The sequence below is a fragment of the Ptychodera flava genome, assembly GCF_041260155.1.
Source record: "Ptychodera flava strain L36383 chromosome 23 unlocalized genomic scaffold, AS_Pfla_20210202 Scaffold_24__1_contigs__length_23054250_pilon, whole genome shotgun sequence".
NCBI lineage: Eukaryota > Metazoa > Hemichordata > Enteropneusta > Ptychoderidae > Ptychodera > Ptychodera flava.
The window spans coordinates 330,511-350,679 of NW_027248278.1; the positions used below are offsets into that span (position 1 = coordinate 330,511).

General features: G+C 36.3%; 1 protein-coding gene across 1 annotated transcript in view; it reads left to right on the forward strand.

Moving 5' to 3' along the window:
* Positions 1 to 20,169, forward strand: part of LOC139125085 (cullin-1) — a 182,590-nt gene that overhangs the window by 91,863 nt on the left and 70,558 nt on the right. Inside the window, exons 11-13 of the mRNA XM_070691194.1 lie at positions 5,307 to 5,462; positions 8,631 to 8,762; positions 18,263 to 18,460. Of these exons, the coding sequence (XP_070547295.1) occupies positions 5,307 to 5,462; positions 8,631 to 8,762; positions 18,263 to 18,460 (486 nt within the window). The remainder of the gene's footprint in view (positions 1 to 5,306; positions 5,463 to 8,630; positions 8,763 to 18,262; positions 18,461 to 20,169) is intronic.

Sequence of the window (20,169 nt, forward strand, 5' to 3'; positions counted from 1 at the left end):
TATTTTCTGGGAAATTTGTAGTTGGCCATTTAGTGCTTTTGGTATCCAAATAAATAAATAAATAAATAAATAAATAATATAGGCCCTATAGGGTATTTTATTTACATAAATAACATTGATAATTATCTACTGCTTTAATTATTTATATTTATGTACACAGTTTGACATTAAATCCTTTTTTTGTATCGTAATAAATAAATAAATGTATAAAAAGAGGGTATATTATTTATACAAATAACATTGATAATTCTTGTTTTATATTTACATTTATGTACACTACTTATGACTTCTCATTTCACCTAAATTTATATATGTTTAACTTCATAGGCATTGGACCATTTTGCGAAAAAATTGGGTAAAATTATCAATTGCTGGATCAGTTGAAAGCCGCATCATCACTATTGAATCCACCGGACTTTTCAGAAATTGTATCAGTCGGAGCTATATTGGAGTTGTTTAAGCTGCTGCGAGAAGACTTCACATTGAAAGATTTACTGAAAATTAACAACACACTGATTGCAAACATAAAATTATCTACAGAGGCTACGCTGAACAAAAGGTGGAATAAACTGAAGAACCATTACACTTGTCTGATTAAAACAAACAAACAGGAAGTTGAGTTGTTTCTACACAGCTTATACAAAGACATTGTATTGACACAACAAACAAACAACAACAATAACAATGACACCAAACTAAGGAACGATGAGAGAGAGATGAGAAATTTGAGAAGACATAATGCTGAACTGAAAGATGAAATAGATCAGCTGAAAAGTGAGAAGGATGCACTGAGTGAAGTGATAGATGCACAAAATTACAAAAATGATAAAATGCAGAAAGAAAGTGTTTCAGCCAGTGAGTACAGAAGCCTGAAATGGAAATGTGAAGAACAACAAACACAAATTAAGAGGATAAAATACTCAAACCAATACAGAAGATTAAAGCGACAGGAAGCAAAATTTCACATAATGCACACCGCACAAAAATCCAAATTACAAAGAATAAGAAAGAAATTGAAACACGCAAAACTTGAAATGAAGCATATTTGTGACAAGTCCTCAAAGCAGGTGAGCCAACTGACAAAAGAAATAACTGAGTTGAGAAAGGAAAAGAAACAACTTCAAACCAGGCTTTCAAATGTTCACAGACAGTCACTGAAAGATAAGAAAAAAGTACAAGAGCTTCAAACCAGTCTAAAGCAAGAGAAACAAAAAAGTGGAAAGCTACAGGATGAAATCAAAGAACAAGCAAAAAAACTTTTTGAAAGTGATCCTGTGAATGTGAAAACACGAGTTGGTGATCATCAGCATGCTGCTTTTACTGATAATGTGAGACAAACGGTAATGGAGTTGCAAGCCAAACAAATTGCATCAAACAAAGTGGCAGATGTCATTGAAATTGTGGGAAGAAATCTGTTTAATGTTGAACTCAGAAAGGAAGATCTACCTCAGAAAAGTGCAGCTAGCTACATGGCTGACGAAGGTCATTTTTTAGGAAAACGACATATTGCAGAGAAGCTTTTGACATCATCTTAATGGGATCTGCATTTAGACAGAACGAGCAGAGATGGGGAAAAAGTCCTTGACTTTGAAATAACCCTGGATACAAGGGAAACACTTAGTTGTGGGTTCCTTCCGATCGCCGAGGAAAATTCTGAGAGTGTCCTGCATGCAACACAGTCCCTATTAGAAGAACTGTCAGGCTATCTTGATGATGATAGTAAAGCCGCCTTAAATGTCATCATCTCAAAAATGAGCAATGTTGTCAGTGACCAATCCAGTGTCATGAAGAAGTACCATGAATTACTCAGTGAATGGAGAAATAATCAACTGAAGGATGCTTCCCAGGACAAAATAATCAATCTTAATTACTTTTACTGTAATGCCCATTTCCTACTGGGTCTCAGCTCTCAAGCAGAGAAGGCACTCCAAGAATACCAGAAGACCTTAGAAATGGTGAATGGTAAACTTGGAAGAGATGCACTGGCAGTATTTCGTCTCTGGAATTGCTCGGAGTCAGCTGTTCTTCGACTTGTGCGAACAGCATGTGCAGCATTGGGTCCCCGTGGTGACCAGAAGTCTGGCTGTAGAGCTGATTGGTTGGCTTACCTGAGTTTGAATGGTAAGAAGTCATTTATGCCTAACTACAGAGGGAACCGATTCAATAATATGTTCTTTGGAGCAGCGTGCATGTACTACCACAGACAAGATATTGCCAGTTTCCTACGTGGAGGGTATCAGCAGTCCAGTAAGCTACTGGATTCCATCGCTGCAGATATTGAGTCACAACCACTGTTAGCTGGACTCAGAGCTCTGGGAATCTTGTATATGCATGTCACATACCCTCTGTGGAAACTCATACATGGTAACATGCATGTACTGGATTTACATGTTCCATTCACCAACATGTTTGACACATTTGGTAAGTGGTGTGAAAATGGTACCTGCGCCTTGTCACCTGATATCCAACCAATATTTGGAGAGAAGTACACTACTGACAGAGATGAAGTGTTCAACTCCCTCTTTGATGAAACCCACACTGCTGAAATGAATCTCATAACACAGGAATTCATTGAAGTCTTGTCAGCAAGCAGCAAGTACGTTACAGTCAAGCAACTTGGGGAATACTTACCTGGTGGCAAATACACACAGCTCACAACAGAAGACAGAGAAAACACAGAACATACAAGAAAGGAGAATCTGGTCAGTGAGAACGATTTTGGACACTATGACTATGACTGTCGTCAGAAACCAAATGCAACACTCAGGCACCATTCTACAGTACTGATGAATAAACTGAACAGAACATTCACATGGCTGGATGAAAAAGATGATGATGAGAAGAAAGACCTAATGAAAATGGCACGAAAGATGGCTCCACAGGTAAAGAATATCAATGAAAAGAGAGAACAAGAAGTAAAGAGGAGAAGACAGGAGCGACTTGAAGAAAACAGAATCAAAGAAGAAGAAAAACAACATAAATTATGCATGGAGAAACAGCAACTGATTGATGAGGTGATTTCATATGGAGGTCCGTGTCGGTCTGCTGAAGATATCTGTAGCATGCTGGACGGTAAATCACAGAAGGAACAACTCAACATTCTCAAAGCAGAATTGAAATATAATAAAGTGGTGCTTGGTATCCAAGCTGAGAAAAAATTATTTAATCTCTCTGAAAAGGGTCAACAGCATTCCATTGCAACCCTGGTGAAAAATTTGGAAACTGTTTTGTCGACATGTACAGTAACACCTTCCAGTGAGACATCAACTGAAAACCAAAAAAGAGTCGGCTGGAGTGACCCAGCACGGAGGCAATGTGTCCAAGCTTTGAAAGAGAACTTCCTTGCCAAATTAAGTAAACCAGCTCCTACGAAAGACAATAAACAGAAAGTTAAAACCAAGAAGAAAGCAAAACAAGGACAAGTACACAGGAAGAGAAAAGAAAGACGCACACAAAACAAAAATACAGTTTCATTAGATGAACCAGAAACAGTAATGCACAAATTCACCATAAATGAATGGGTGATTGTAGCATATGAAAGTGAATGGTATCCCGGTATTGTACAGGAAGTTGATGGAGAGGTAGCTGTTCTTAGCTTTATGCACCCAGCTACAGGATTTTCTTTAGATGGCCATCAAAACCGGACATTGCTCCTGTACATGCAAAATTCATCATAAACAGCAGTTTCAGTGTGCTACCAATATCAGGTGGTCGGGCCTGGCAAATACCGGAATACAACCAAATCAACAAAGAATTTGAAAACTACTGTTCAAAATTTTTTTAAACATGTAAGTTAATATTAACGATAATACACTTGAAAACCAAAAACGACTACAAAAAATGACTAAAAAAAGAAAAACTGAAAAAAAATTAGTTCATGTATGATAATATGTTGAATGATATGACACTGATTTGTGATACTGACCAGATGTTTTCAAAGTCACTATATTTTTCATGGTGAAAAGGTAATATATTTCTGTTTCAGAGAGAAAGTACTATTGTTTCATTTAATTCAACTTTTATTTATTTATTTTACATGCAAGTACATTTTTTTACATGTCAAAAATGCATGATTCAGCAGGTACTCCCAGTTTCCTAATGTTGCTGAGTGAGTGTTGGAATACACCTATTTATTATGTCCAATATGCTGTTGCTTCATGATCATTGGAATATTGCCATAGATCTGTTGCCATGGAAACTTGAGTGCTAATTTTATGACAACTTTATTCATAATCATATTAATTTCTGATATCCATTGGAGTGGAGGAGCTTTGTTTGTCACTGCCTTATCACTTACCTTGTATGTATGCTATTACCTATTGTGATTTAAAAAAAGATAACTGTTGCCATGGAAACAGGGGTTTAATGGATAATTATTAATTTTTAGTAGCTCACTTGAAAGGATTCCAAAAATTACATATTGTGTCCAAATTTGGTCAAAATAACTTCAGTAGATCAAAAGTTATCATATTTATGCATATATAATTAGGCAAATCTATTGATTTTACAATACAAATTGTCAATTTTTGGTGTTTTTGCTAAATTTGACATCTGATATTTACCAAATTCTTGTTAATAAAAGAAAACTTTGTCATAAAATGATGAAAATAAGTACAACTGAGTATGATTTACACAGAAAAACTTTTTATTTTCCACAAAAAATGAAAATAGGTAGTCCCAAACATGACACAAATTGTTAAAATTCTCATTTTCTTCATTATTCCATTTGACATATTTGGCTTTCTTAGGTTTTGAGATATTCAGCAAATTTTTAAAAAATCATAAATCAGCACTGTAAAGTGAAATTTGGATCAACATTTCTTAGTATTTTAAAATATTGGTATTTTGGAATCAATATTTACATCCATATTTTTGAAAGAATATGGGAAAAATGCACTTTTGTCTCTTTTTGCATTATTTATGCATATTTCACCCTCAGACGCCTAAAATTTGCATATTTTAATACAGTGTAACTTTTGAATGGATTGATCAATTTTCATACAGTTTGTTGCATTCTTCATCATTTTTCCTGCTCTTTCAATCTAAATATTGATTATTTCAAAAACCACCGCTCTTAATTTTGAATTGGAATACCTACATAAAGTCAGGTGTTATTCATATCATTGTTATCAGCACTTGTTTCAAGGGGTCATCTCTCCAGAACTTTTGAACAAAACAGGCTGTGTTATGTGCAATATTTTACAAAAAAACCAACAGGTTCCCGATTGGAGCAAGTAAGCACACTTTGTTTTATAACTTCTACTCAGCCTGTCATACTTCATAATTGACCTGTTTTCTTGTTATAGGCTTGTGGTAAATTTATCAATAATAATTCAGTGACAAGATCTGCTAATTCATCTAGTAAATCACCAGAGCTACTTGCAAGATACTGTGATTCTCTCCTTAAGAAGAGTTCCAAGAACCCTGAAGAAGCTGAATTAGAAGATACTTTAAATCAAGTGGTATGTATACTTTCCGTCAAAATAATTATTTTCAGAAGACCATCGCATCCATGTTTTTAGCTCCGCTTTCAGCGACGCAGAGCTTATCAAATAGGTTGATTGTCCGTCGTCGTCCGTCAACAATTGCCTTCTCCTCTGAAACCGCAAGTCCAATTGCTTTGAAATTTTATATGCAGTTCACTTGGGGTGACCTCACTTAAGTTTGTTCAAATTGTGGTGATATTTGCATATTTGTATTTTTGGGGCATTTTCTGCTGTTTTTGGTAAAAAAATCTTCTCTGAAACCACTTGTCCGATTGCTTTTAGATTTAATATGCAGTTTACTTAGGGTGACTACAGTCAGATTTGTTCAAATCGTGGTGAAATTTGCATATTTGTATTTTTAAGGCAATTTCTGTCATTTTTGGTAAAAAAATCTTTAAAAATCTTCTTCTACAAAACTACTGGTCAGATAGCTTTGATATTTGGTACATATGTCCCTAGGGATGATCTATTTCAGATTTGTTCAAATTGTGCAGAAATATGCAAATTTGCATTTTTAAGACAATTTTTGCCATTTTTGGTCAAAAAATGTTTTTTTTCAAAAAGTACTGATCTGATAGTTTTGAAATTTGGTATACAGGTTTCTATAGATGAACTTAGTAATAAAAATTGAATTTCTGATGAAATCTGTAATTTTGTATTTTTGGGGCAATTTATGCCATTTTTGGTCAAAAAATGTGTATTTCCAATCTGATAGCTTTGAAATTTGGTATACAGGTTCCTACAGATAAACTTAATGATATTTATTGAAATTATGATGAAATCTGCAATTTTGTAATTTTGGATTAATTTTTTTCCATTTTTGGTCAAAAAACGTGTATTTCCAAAAGTACTCATCTGATAGCTTTGCAATTTGGTATACAGGTTCCTACAGATCACCTTAATGATATTTATTGAAATTATGATGAAATCAGTAATTTTGTAATTTTGGGGCAATTTTTGCCATTTTTGGTCAAAAAGTGTGTTTCTCAAAAAGTGCTGTTCTGATAGCTTTGAAATTTGGTATACAGGTTTCTACAGATGAGCTAAGTAATATATATTGAATTTCTGATGAAATCTGTAATTTTGTTTTTTTGGGGCAATGTTGCCATTTTTGGTCAGAAAATTTCATTCTCAAAAAACTACTCGTCGGATAGCTTTGGTTGACATGTTCTTAGGGTTGATCCGATGTGATATCTTCAAAGTATGATGAAATTGTGTATTTTTGCAGCTTATTTTAGCCACTTTTTTCTGGCCATTGCATTGAGCTATCAAAGATTTCCACCTTCTTCATCAACATGTGTCAAAAATAGTTACTCTCTACATAAACACAGCGGAGCTATATCGGCCGCTAGGTCGCTTGTCATGATTTATCTGTACAATGTGACATTGTTAGTCTATGCACGACAAGTTCAAAAAGGGAACTTGTAGTTTGAGTTCAGTCTGTCCCTCCATCTGTGCATTCCTGTATACATCAGTAGCAGTTTTAAAGGGACAAAGTTGGCCATTTTTAAGGTAGTGACTCAGGTTTGTTGACACATATTTTCAATCAAAAGTTTCACATAAACAACGGGGTCTCACACCCAACATGTGGTACATTTTCTGTTAGATCTATATTTGAAGAAGGTAAAAATTTTGTTTAGTCGACAAAACATGCATTCGTATGTTTGTTTAAGTCAAAAACGTGTGATTTTGAGTTTTTTCACTTAAAAAAGTATAAGTAAGAATTGGCAGCACCCCTAAGTGATCTGTTAACGGCACTAGACAGCTGGATATACTGGGTGGAAAACCGTGTTTTGGATTTTTGAAATTCGCTTTTGTTTTTGCACAGTGAGCCTTCGAAGTGTAAACTGTCAGATTTTCGCATAAATTATCGGCTTTTGTTCACGTTTGTCAAGTTATCGTCACTTCAGGGGGGTTTATCAAAAATCTAAAACACGGTTTTTCAGGTCTAATCATGAAGTGTTAGCATGCGAAGAATTGGGGAAATCCGCTCATGCGTCGCCGACTTACACTCATTTGAAGGTGCGCATACATAACAAAAATCGGAACTGAGAAAATCGACGATTTGTGTAAACGTCCCATTTTTCACACAAAATCGCCGAAAAAGTCAGATTTTTGTGCGTTTAAGAAAAAATTCATTCGATTTTGGTCAAGGTTAAATATTGGGCATCAGATTGGAGAAGTTCTGACAAGTCCTGAACACTAGTTCGCCTAAAAATGATGAAAATTGTGCGTAGAAATGTGAGGCTGGTCAGCGTAAGCGGTGGTTACTAGTTACACGATAAACACTAGAAAGATAATTCAGGGCATAATCTGTTTGTCAAATACGTATCTAGCTTATAATTATATTAACTGTACACTGTTTGGTAACGGTTAGAGTCTGCTTACAAGTTTAAAAAAATACAGCCGGAATGGTTTACGGGTCTGCGTTCTGCCGACAACGCGCGCTCGCTTGCTCGCAAGCGCTCGACTTCCGGTCTCATAGTCCGTAATATGCATGTACCAAGTGTGAAATGGTTGTCAAGTTCATTTTAGCACCGATTTTTGTGCCTATAGTACAGAGCGTCTCTTGCTTGCTTGCTTTCGAATACAACCAACTCTCGAAAGTGTGATCAATGTGAACAATGTGATCACTAGATATCAACAATCTGTAGCCTTTAGTTAGGCAAAGGATGTCATAAAAATGCTTGTTGATATTCCAAGTCAATATGCAAATAAAAGCACACTACTGGTATTTGTAGTCATGAAATCACAGCTTTTGCAAAATGATTATGTTGGCAGATTGGCCTTCATGAGGAAACTTGGAAGACATCTCGTAGACATGCTACAAATGGATGAACAATATATTACACCATGGCGTATATAACACATCAAGCTCACACTGTAACAAGATAAGCCCTTCCTTTGGCAGTAGAGTAAAATCATGGCTAAGAATCTGTGGTTATAAATATTAAAATAGAGATAGGCTTGGAGGTTGATTGTAACATAGCGTATATAATACATCAAGGTGACTTTGTGACAATACAAACCCTTCATATGGCAGTAGAATTAGGTCATGGCTAAGTGTGTGTGGTTATAAATGAAAACTAGAGACAAGTTGGGAGGTTGATTGTAACATATCTATTTTCTACATTTTTTCTATAGATGGTAGTATTCAAGTACATTGAAGACAAAGACGTTTTTCAAAAATTTTATGCCAAGATGTTGGCAAAGAGGCTGGTGCAACATAATTCAGCCAGTGATGATGCTGAAGCCAGTATGATTTCCAAATTGAAGGTAAGATCATTGTGGTGTTATGTTATTTCAAAATTAAATAATTGAAGTTTAGCTTTACTGTCAGTGACGATAAAATTGTCAAATAGATGGTTGTCTATCATCATCTTATATCTGTAGTCCTGTAGTCTGTTGTTATCTATCAACTTTTTGGCATTCAAAGCTTCTTGAAAACCACCAGTCCTATTCATCAGATCCACAATTCTTTCTGTAAAGTGCAGGTGATACATTGAAATTTAACACTTGATATTTTTCCGCTGATAATATACCTGATTCAGTCGCATACTGCTCATCCTAGAAGTGTTGAAAGTTTCTCTGCTTGTGAGTAGTGATGGTATCAGCCCTTCTTGTGCATAAATACCTGTAAGAAAAGAATTAAACAGTAGAAGTGTAAAATCTATTTTAAACTTTAACTTGACTAATGCTAATTTCAGTTACGATCAAAGTGTTGACAAGGATTGTTTTGTTGGTGACTAGGTCTCAGTTTTGTGCACTCTGTAGAATACTCTATGCTCTAGCATCTGTTTCAAAAACTTTTAAAATTTTAAATATTTGACAAAGGTTATCAAAATACATCTGCTGTACTACCATAAGTGAATCTGTCTTGTAGTTGCCTACACAATAGCAAGAGATGCCGATCCATGCCTATAGTGTAAAATATACAGGTTGCCAGATCTTGTTGTGGAGCTAATCAGGTATCATCAATTATTCATGTGCATAAAGGAATAGCCCACCCAAAATTTAATCAGCTGTATACAGGTTTATATTTATGTTATAAAAGCATTTATCATTACTTTTTGCACAGAAACAGCGATTTGTTGAAGTTATCTATGAAAATAAATATCAAAATCAGGCAATATGGAGACTTTTTAGCTGACTGTGCATGGCCATATTGTCTTACTTCCTCTGCAAAGCACGCTTGGAGCAATGCCTGGATAATGACATAAAGTTTTCAGGTTTTGGTGCATTAGCTAGGGAGTGTTATCTAGGGAGGCTCATAATAAGCTTAGATATAAACCAGTGTTTCCCCTGGGTTCCAAATTCTTGTAGCAAATTTGGCTAGAAGCCCTAAAAAATTATTCGCCAAACCAGATATTCAATTAGCCAAGCCGATACCACTGATCACAAATGACGTCATTTCTTTCTCATTAATATGCAAAAATAAATATTTGTCTGCATTTTCCGTAAGAATGACGGAAATAAACCCTGTTAGTGCTACTATGGATACTAAAAGTAACACCAATTTATGGTTCAGATTACAAGGTGCCAACATCAGCCACGCATACAACATAAAATTTGTCCGAATTTCAAGCGACACTTGTCCAAAGTATATTCAGTAATAAACCTGAAATCGCTATCGTATCGTGTGATACTGTACAGTACATATCGCTACAGACAATGGCACAAAACCTGGTTCAGCATACTAGTTTTTTCAAACGAATCAGATATCCATTCTCGTAGCATTTCGAAAGTAAAATACTCTCAGACTTGAGAAATTTGTGCATTTTTACGCTCCCATATATGCATATGTATATATGCAAATGGGAGGTATTCGTATAAGGTGGAAAAATGGCGTCTGTGTGTATGTATGTAAGTATGTATGTATGTCTGTTAGTCCGTCCTAATCAAAAACTCCTAAACCGTAGCACCTACTGTCCTAGTATTTGGTGTACAGGTGCACCTAGCGGTGGAGATGTGAATTTGTTCAAATGAACATGTCAGTGCCAAAAATATGCAAATGAGGGGGAAAAAAGGAAAAATCCTACAAATGGCTAAAACTCAGTAAGCATTGGTCAGATTTGGTTGAAACTTGGTATGCAGATTTCTTTAGGTATTCTAAATTATGTGTGCGAAAATTGGGATGAAATATGCATGTTTGTATTTTTAGGGTATTTTTTCCATTTTTAGTCAAAAAATCTTGTTTTCTGAAATCGCTCGTCTGAATGCTATGAAACTTAATATTCATGTTCCTCAGAATGACTTCAGTCATGCTTGTACAAATTGTATTGATATTGTCATATTTGTAATTTTGGGCAATTTTCCCAATTTTTGATAAAAATTTTTTTAATCCAAAAATTGCTGATTTGATAGCTTTGATACATGTATTTGGTATACAGGTATCTAAGATTAATCTCAATATAATGTATTGAAGGTATGTTGAAACTGGCAATTTTTTTTATTTTTGGGGCAATTTTTGCCTTTTTGGGTCAAAATATTTTTCTCCAAAAACTTCTGATCTGGTAGCTTTGATATCTAGTGTACAGGTTCCGAGGGTTTATGTTGATTAGATATATTTAAAATTAGGATGAAATCTGCAATTTTGTATTTTGGGGGCAATTTTTCTCATTTTTGGTCAAAAAATTTGTTTCTCAAAATTTACCAGTCTGATTGCTTCGATATTTAGTAAACCGGTCCTTAGGGTTTTTGTTAATAAGATATATTGAAATTAAGTTGAAATCCGGAATTTTGAATTTTTGGGGCAACTTTGCGAAACTTTCAGTTTTACTGGGATATCTTTCATTTTGTATTTTTAAGATTTTTTTGGGTAATTTTATACCTACTGGAACTAAGAGTATATAATGTGGTGATTTAGTAAGCATTTGATATGGTAAACTGTATTTGGTGTTGAAATGCGGCAAAAAAATCCTGGCAGATTTTGAAAAAATTCCTAACAAATGCCAATAAAAAAATTCAGCCAGAGAAGGTTTGACAAAAAGAAAAGGTGAGAGAGTGGGGAAAAAAGAATGTACAATGGATCGGATAAAAAAGATAATGTACAGGTCTCATCGATCTTCCAGACGCCATCCCTTATCAAATGGTCCACCCCGATGTATTTTTGTGCACAATTAACCATGCAGTGTATTTTAGTTTAAGATGTCAAGTTAGGTAAGGATTGAAAGGAATAGTCAAGTTCATCACAGTTTAACTTTATCTCTTGTGTCATCATCCTTGTGTAATTGGTTAAGTTTGTAAGTTGTTCCAGATGTGGATGTACCAGCTGTTCTGGAAGAAAACAATGTTTACTTTTTCCTGTAGGGTTTCTGAGTTGATGATTGTATGTTGAAATTTCTCCATGTATCTGGTGTATAGGCAAAGTGTAAGCATTGGTTGCATGTTATGTATTTCAGTCTATGTCAAATATTGTAAATGAAAAATCAAGAACAGTTTACTGTGTGCTTGTAAAAGATAACATATTTGTCAATACATAAACTGCCTTGCAGATTGATTGTCTTAAATATTATCACAGAAGTAGAAAAGGAAATGAAACTATTCAAATTGCTGTAACATATTCACCTTCAGTGCCTGTATAGGCCTATACTTAACTATTTTATCATTACATTCAGCTGTTTGTTATATCTTTATCACTCTCCATGGGCCAAGGCACACTTGGGGTCAATGTCATCACTCTGTGCCAGTCTGTGTATGTCAGTCTGTCTGTATATGTATGTCCAGGTTTCATACAATTGTTGACTTGTTTTGATAACTATATGAGAGCGAACAGTGATGTTGTCACTATTTTTTTAGACTTCCAATACATTTGCTTTACGCTTGAAGTTTAGCAAGCGAAGCTCAGACAGCGCACAGCGTATCAATGGCGCTTGGGTCAGGGGTCATCATCAAAGTCGTCAGTGTGTATTCACAGCCAGCTTGAATCATGCCATGGATCGCGGAAATCACGGATCATAAATCCAAATGTTCACGTCTAGTAGTAACAGAACCGTAAAATATCGAATACATACCCTTTTGATATGGAGAAACATCTTTTTGTTTCACTGACGATCAAGTTAAATGCTCAAATATCGCGACAAGACTTTGCATATTTATTTTGCACGATGTGTACGCGGAACTAGGCCCACTCGGCGGATGAGCGAGCGTTTCTCAGAGAAGTTCTCTGAAAGTCTGTATACGATGTCACGTCACAATACACCGCGGTCCATGATACACTGAAAATTGTCGCGAATTTATATTTAAGGAAGCCAATTCACACAAGTTTCTAACGCCGGTAAAGGTATTTTCTTGTTGGCAGCAATACACCACGAACATTTTCGCTATTCAGGAGTGCCTTACTCGCTCTACGTTTTAAAAAATGCCATGCGTATGCTTTTGACCATGCATGCCGCTACCTTCCTTTCCAAATTCACGGTCGACTTTCCTACATTGATCATAATTTTTCTTTCCATTTCATAGCTTTACTTGCGCTTAGAATGTGTGTTGTTGGGGTGGTTCCCCCATATTGGTGGAGCAGCCAAAGTAAAAAAGGAAAGTTTGCCGTTTTTGCTTAGTTTCACCATCTCTACGATACTTCAATTCAGTGTCGATGACGTGGCAGTCACTGCACGGAGTTATCTGTAGGCACACATTGCGCGTAGTCCAACCCGAAACTTCGCAACATTTTAGTCAACTAGTCATGATATACAAGCGGTACTATTGATTTGTGAGTTATTTCGTTACAATTTTATTCATACTGTATGTGTTACAAATAGGATCTCCTGACGCATAAGGTCAGGGATGCGAAGCATTACGTCTCAAGTTGACCGCAGGACATGTGCGCCCGGACAGACAAAGTGATGACGTCATAGTGCAATTTTCGATTCGCAAGTTTGGCTAACGTTTGCCAAAATCTTCTCGCCAAACGCTACTTTTTTCTCGCATTTGCGATTTGGCGAGCGGGCAGCGGAAACACTGTAAACATATGCCTGCCTGTAAGTATTACCGATTTATCGTGCTCGAGATTTCGATAAGGCATTCTGCATGATTCAAAACCCGAAGTGAAAACACTGCCTCTAAAAATTGTTGGTGGTAAAGATTTGCACTGACATAAGTTTTCAAAATTATAAGTACAGTGCATGTTTTTAGCTCCCATAGCCATATGTATATATGGCAATGGAAGCTATTCTTATAGGCTAGGGAAATGTCTGTATGTATGTATGTCTGTATGTCTGTATGTCTGTCCGTCAACATCAAAAACTCCAAAACCGCTGTACATTTCATCTTGATATTTGGTGTGTACATGGATGATGGGCTGTAGATGAGATTTTGTTCAAAACATGTTATGTCATTGTGAACATTTCCATAAGATTTTTCATAAAAATGCATGAAGAGTTGATGAAAAGAATCATGTAATCGCTTTCAATAAAATGCAGTTCAAACAATACCACCGGTTAAATACCGTACGCTGATTTTGCATATGAAAAAGCTGTTCAGCTGGTGGAGCGTACGTTCACCAAAGTTCATTGCATTGACTGTGAGGTTAAAGTGTCTCACAATATGTTGATACGGTAAAAAAGAGAAGAAACACAGCGGTTTTTGTGCTTTGTATGAACGTTTATAATGATGTAAAAATAGAGTCCAGTGGTGAAAAATCACCACAAAAAAGGGACTTTTACTAAAACGTACTCTTCAATGTTATCTTGTTAAGTGACAGTGAGTGGCATCATGGCAAGACCGCATACAATGAAAGTCATGAGCAAGCTTTGGTGTCAACGGGTCCAGTCTTTGAATTTTCAATGAACACTGACTTAATTTTCAGGTCAATAAGCTAAAAGTTACTTGTCCGTGGCGACCAACCTCTCTGTTTGTGAATTTTCCCATTCTAAAATGACTGTCAAGAAGCAATTGGAGCGAGTTTGACATCGAGAAATTCATCTTACAAGACACATAGAAAACCACCGACGCCTTAGGTTGTTGGTTTAAATTCTATTTAGTCTGCGCATGAGCATTAAAAAGACCACCTAGGTTATTAGAAAAACATAGGATACTGGTATAGTGCAATGGTAATCCAAACTTCATAGGGCTTGTGTATGATGTCAGCGCAGTAAAAACATGACAAAGAAGTACATTATTTTTCAGAAACTTCAAAACATTCCTTTATAGCTACAGATTTTTTTCTTTCTGTATATATAAGTTAAAACTTTTAACTGCAAAAATACTTTGAAGGTACAATTAAAATGGCTGTTATTATTTGTACATTAAGACCTAAGAAAGTAAACATACAAACATATGAACTGTTAGAATTTTTTCTATAAATATGAAAGCCCCACTAGCTGTAAATCTTGAAATTTGTTGACCTAAAAAGGCTTCCTATTTTTTCTGGTTGTCTTTAAATTCTACCCATTAATAGGATATAGTCTTTTGCAGCTTTACAAAACATTCTTTAGTGAAAAATTGGACAAGTAAATTTACATTTTAACCATTATTTTGATTTCCCACCATACTACAAAGAAAACAAAACATTTTTGTCCCAGTTGAAAACATTCAACACTATGCATTACATTGGACTACTCTGTTGTTTCTGTGAATATTCAAATGCATATATGCACGGTGTACACTGTTTTTGCTATATTTGCATTGGGTGCCATTTTACGTTTGGGCACACATTATTTTTCTTGTTCAAAATTGCACATGCAGTCTCACTGGGCAGTTAACAATACTTGTATTCCAACCCCTCAAAGAGCACATTCCCAAAATCTTGTTTTAGTTCAGAATTAAAATCACATAAAGAATGCTATATGATACTGCTAGTGGGGCTTTGATAATTAATTTAATATAAATGAGCCATCAAGCACTCTTAGGAGTGTGAGGAGAACCCTATGAGAATGTCTGACATTTTCTCATGATAACATGATAATTTTCAAAATAAAGTGTGTGAAATGAAAAACCAATGTTTTAGCTTTTTTCAAACGCGTAAATTATACTGGGCAAGTGGTTTTCCAATTCGGGCAAGTGAACCGAACCCCCCACTTGCCTGAAGGGCAAGTGGATAAAAAAATAAGTGTCTTTCCCTGTGGGAGAGACTTTCCGTAAAAGAACAGAGGTTTATTGTTTAAAATATTTATGATTTTTAGCTACTATAGACTATAGTCTATAGAAGCTATCGGGATGGGTAACCGTCCGGCGTCCGTCCTCAGTATGTCTGTATGTCTGTATGTCTGTATGTATGTATGTATGTATGTATGTATGTATGTCTGTATGTCTGTATGTATGTATGTCTGTCTGTATGTATGTATGTATGTATGTATGTATGTATGTATGTATGTATGTATGTATGTATGTATTTTCTGCGTTTATTTTAGTTCTTCCAGTGATTTTCTGTAATGTACAGACCACTGAGACAAGGTGTATAGTGGTCTTTAAACAATAAATTATTATTATTATTAAATTATTATGTATGTATGTATGTATGTATGTATGTATGTATGTATGTATGTATGTATGTATGTATGTCCGTTTGTGAGGCGTTGGTCCGCTCAAATATCTTGAGAACCGCAGTACTTACTGATTTGATATTTGTTGTGTACATGAAAAATATGATTTTGAGAAACTGTTTTTTATCACAACTGGAAGTTGTGATATAGGGCTAGTTTCAACCGGTGTTAGATGTCGTCCATTTTCCGTAAACGACAAAAAGTCAAAAACTGCTGAACTGACTGCGTTGATTTTATTACTGATATTCAGACTGGTTCCAAGGTTCCGATTCCGAAAAATGGAGCCAAACGGAGCGGCGGTTATATAGTTTTGGGAAATTTCTAACCCCCCTTTTTAACTAATTGATTTTAGGGGTCTTTCATATATGTAGATTTGGAATGTACACCAATCCTGCATTGTGGACTGTTTTATGAGTTGTGGAACAGAAATGAGGTTTTGATGAATGTTAGAAATATGCAGGATGGCTGATTCGAAGTATAAGAGATTTCTATGCTCTTTTATGTATCAAAAGCAATAAAAAAAACATATTTCATAGTTTAGATTCTCACTTTTGAGATGACCCTAGGCATTTGTTAAGTAAACATCCTTGAGTCAATATACAGACTTTGACATTCCTGAGATTAAGTATCCACGACCTCACATGTTACAGTCTTTCACTACCATGGTATGGCCCAAACCCATTGTTATCAATGGTGAGTGTGGACCTGTCTACAGAAAATTGGGGTGAACAGGTTAGACAATGCCGTCACAAGTTGTAGGTTAGTTATCAAGGTAGCACCAGTATAGAGTCCTGAGCATCTGTCCATGTGTTCTCACTGGAAATTACAGGGAAAAAAATTATTTGAGAAGTTTCTCTCCTTTAAATAGAAGCTATATTATAATTTAAACCTGTCATGGATGGATTGCTCTCAAATGATCTGAAACACAGTTATTGCCCATTAGCAACAAATCTATAGCAAGATTTATGTAAAGTTCATGAACTTACACAAGGTATTAGACAAAAGATGACCATGACTTTGCTACTTTTCAACATTTATTTCATTCAGATTTCATCAGCTAAGTGTATAATTTTGTAATCTTAATTATTGTCAACTTAGCTTTACTAGCTTATTCTAACTTCATTATTCTTACACTACTGTTATACCTTATAAGCACAAAATTTCAAGAGATGCATATATGATTGTCACTTAACAAACAATTTACAAATATGTCTTCTGCTTTTTTCTCCATACACATATACATGTCCCTTTTCTCATAAAAAATGGGCTTAAAATTGCAATGTGAAAAATAGTCTTTCAGCTATATGTTGCTCATTGACTTCGTGGTCTGTCTAATAAGTCTCCACGGACACCGTCCGGGGGGACTTATAGGTTTGATCATGTCCGTGCGTGCGTCCGTGTGTGCGTGCATGCGTCCATCCGTCCGTTCACGCAGATATCTCAGACATGCCCTGGTCAAGTTCTTTCAAACTTTGCACAAGGATAGTACCCTACCCCATACAGATGCACGTCGATTTGTTTCAGAATGCGATCAAATTTTGCCATGTTAGAGAACTTTTTAGTTTACACCACCATAGACTATCATGTATAAGTCAGCTGTCCATAGAATCCCATGTATAAGGCCAAGTAAAATAAAAATTTAGTTTCTCATCGTATTCATATTGCAAAAAGGATGCAGTGACACAGTTTTTAGTCCCCACGGATGAAGTTCAGGGGCCTTACAGATTGGGTCATGTCCCTCCGTTCACGCAGATATATCAAATATTTTGACAAAATGTCACGTGACCTCAGTGACCTTTGACCTCAAATATACATATTTGTCCATAACTCAGTAACCACAAGTGCTACACCTTTCATATATGGTATGATGGGACACCGCATGACGCCACATATTGTACCTCATTAATTATGAGTAGTTTCACAATGTGCCAGTTGTGATCAAGTGCCATTGGCGCTATTTTTTTTAATTTTTTGATATTGTTGAAAATAGGCAGTCAGTCTGGTATTGCAATGCAGGTCAGTCTGGTATTGCATTGCAAGTCAGTCTGGTATTGCATTGCAGGTCAGTCTGGTATTGCAATGCAGGTCAGTCTGGTATTGCATTGCAAGTCAGTCTGGTATTGCATTGCAGGTCAGTCTGGTATTGAATTGCAGGTCAGTCTGGTATTGCATTGCAGGTCAGTTTGGTATTGCATTGCACATCAGCCGTGTATTGCATTATTTGTCAATTTGTCAGCAGCAGTTTTGCTATTTGTGTCAACAAAAGTGGATTCATAGTAATGTTATGTTCTATTGCAGCAAGCGTGTGGCTTTGAGTACACATCCAAATTGCAACGTATGTTCCAGGACATTGGTGTCAGTAAAGATCTTAATGAACAATTTAAAGGCCACCTCAAAAATAGCAATGAACCATTGGATATAGATTTCACCATACAAGTCCTCAGCTCAGGATCATGGCCTTTCCAGCAGTCATGTACATTTGTACTTCCATCAGAGGTCAGTCTATACTGATGTAACTACATCTTTTATCAGTCTTTTATGTTATCAGTATTACAATTAAAGTGTTTTGATACGGTACAGTGAAAATAATGATAAAAGTTCACTGCATTTTCTCACTTTGCTTACTACTCCCAGCCACCAGCTTCATTCTCATGGCTTTTTGTCTTTTGGTTGCCATGACTTTGTATATCAATGCCTTATACAGTATAGATGTGGCCATGGCTTTGTGTATTAGTGCCCTATACTATATAGATATCTCGAAAATCTTTCAGTAACTTCTTGGACAAATACATTTCTGCTAACTAACTTACGAGAGCAACCACTGCATAGAGGGGTTAAGTTAGGCCTGAGAGGGTTAAGACTGCTTTTTCCTTTTATTCATTGAATCATTTTAACCCTTTGCAGTCCAGAACGGCCTCAAATGCCCTATGGGGGTGCGGCCAAAGCGCCCGAAAGCGCCCGAACATTCCAGACTTCCGGGTCGATTTGAAAATGCGGGAAATGTAACGGTTTTCCGTGATGAACGTATCATCATTTTCTGATGACGTACTAAGCAAATGTTAGGCTACAATTTCTCGCTCATAAATATACAGGTTGCCATTAAAAGTTTTTGCACAAAATCGATCGATGTTTTCTCGGACGCGTCGCTAAGTTTGAATTTTAAATTTTTGTTTACGTCCTGCCGTAGCCTTAACCCTCACTGAAAAATAGCGGATGTCGGTCGCTCGAATACCTAAATCATGAGAATTTTCCTTGACAATGACGAAAAGGAGGAATTTGAAGGCTTTTCAGACGTAGACACAGTGAGTGACATACGATGCAGCGCTACGGCAAATACTCCAGTTTTAGGACTTCAAACTGTAACCGAAAGCGCCCGATATCTTGCGTGAGATCCATCGTTGTCCCATGGTATAAAATTTCGATCTTCCGAATTTTCTGGTCGCTGAATCTGGCCCTTATCATCGTTTAGGCGTCGGAGCTCATCCAGTAGATTATTTTTTCTGTTGATTCCGTTTTCAAATGTAGAAACAGTGAGTGACATTGACGTAGGTGAGATCGATGCAGCGCTACGGCAAGTACATGCTGCATGCAAACTATAACCGGAAGCACCCGATAAATAGTGTGAGATCTCATAGGGTTGCCTCGTGGTACAAAATTTCGATCATCTGAATTTTCTGGTCGCTGAATCTGTTTCTTATCATAGTTTAGGCATCGGAGCTCAGCCGATAGATTATTTTTTCTGTTAATTCCGCCGCCTTTCCGTCAACAAGTTGTCGATGAAATCAACCACTACGCGACTCTGTGTCGATGGCCCGGCGCCGACGTAAAACCAGTACTGGTATGAGACGAAGGTTGATGAAATGCGGGCGCTCATAGCAAAATATTTTGATCGAAATTGACACCATGCCAGATGTAAACGACTACTGGTCAACAGACGACAGATTACAAGTACCGGGGATCGCAAAAGTAATGCCAAAGAACCGATATCAGAAGTATTTTCATGTCAATGATAATGAACTCGATGTGCCCGCCGGTGACCTCAACCGTGAATGATCGTACGTTTAAAGTTCGACCTCATCTTGACCTGAGGCGTTCAATTTTCTTTTCCCACAAATTACGGTCATTTCGCCAGCTGTCGATTGATTAGGCTATGATAAAATTCAAAGGCCATATGATCCAGTACATGCAAGCCAAGCCAGTCAAGT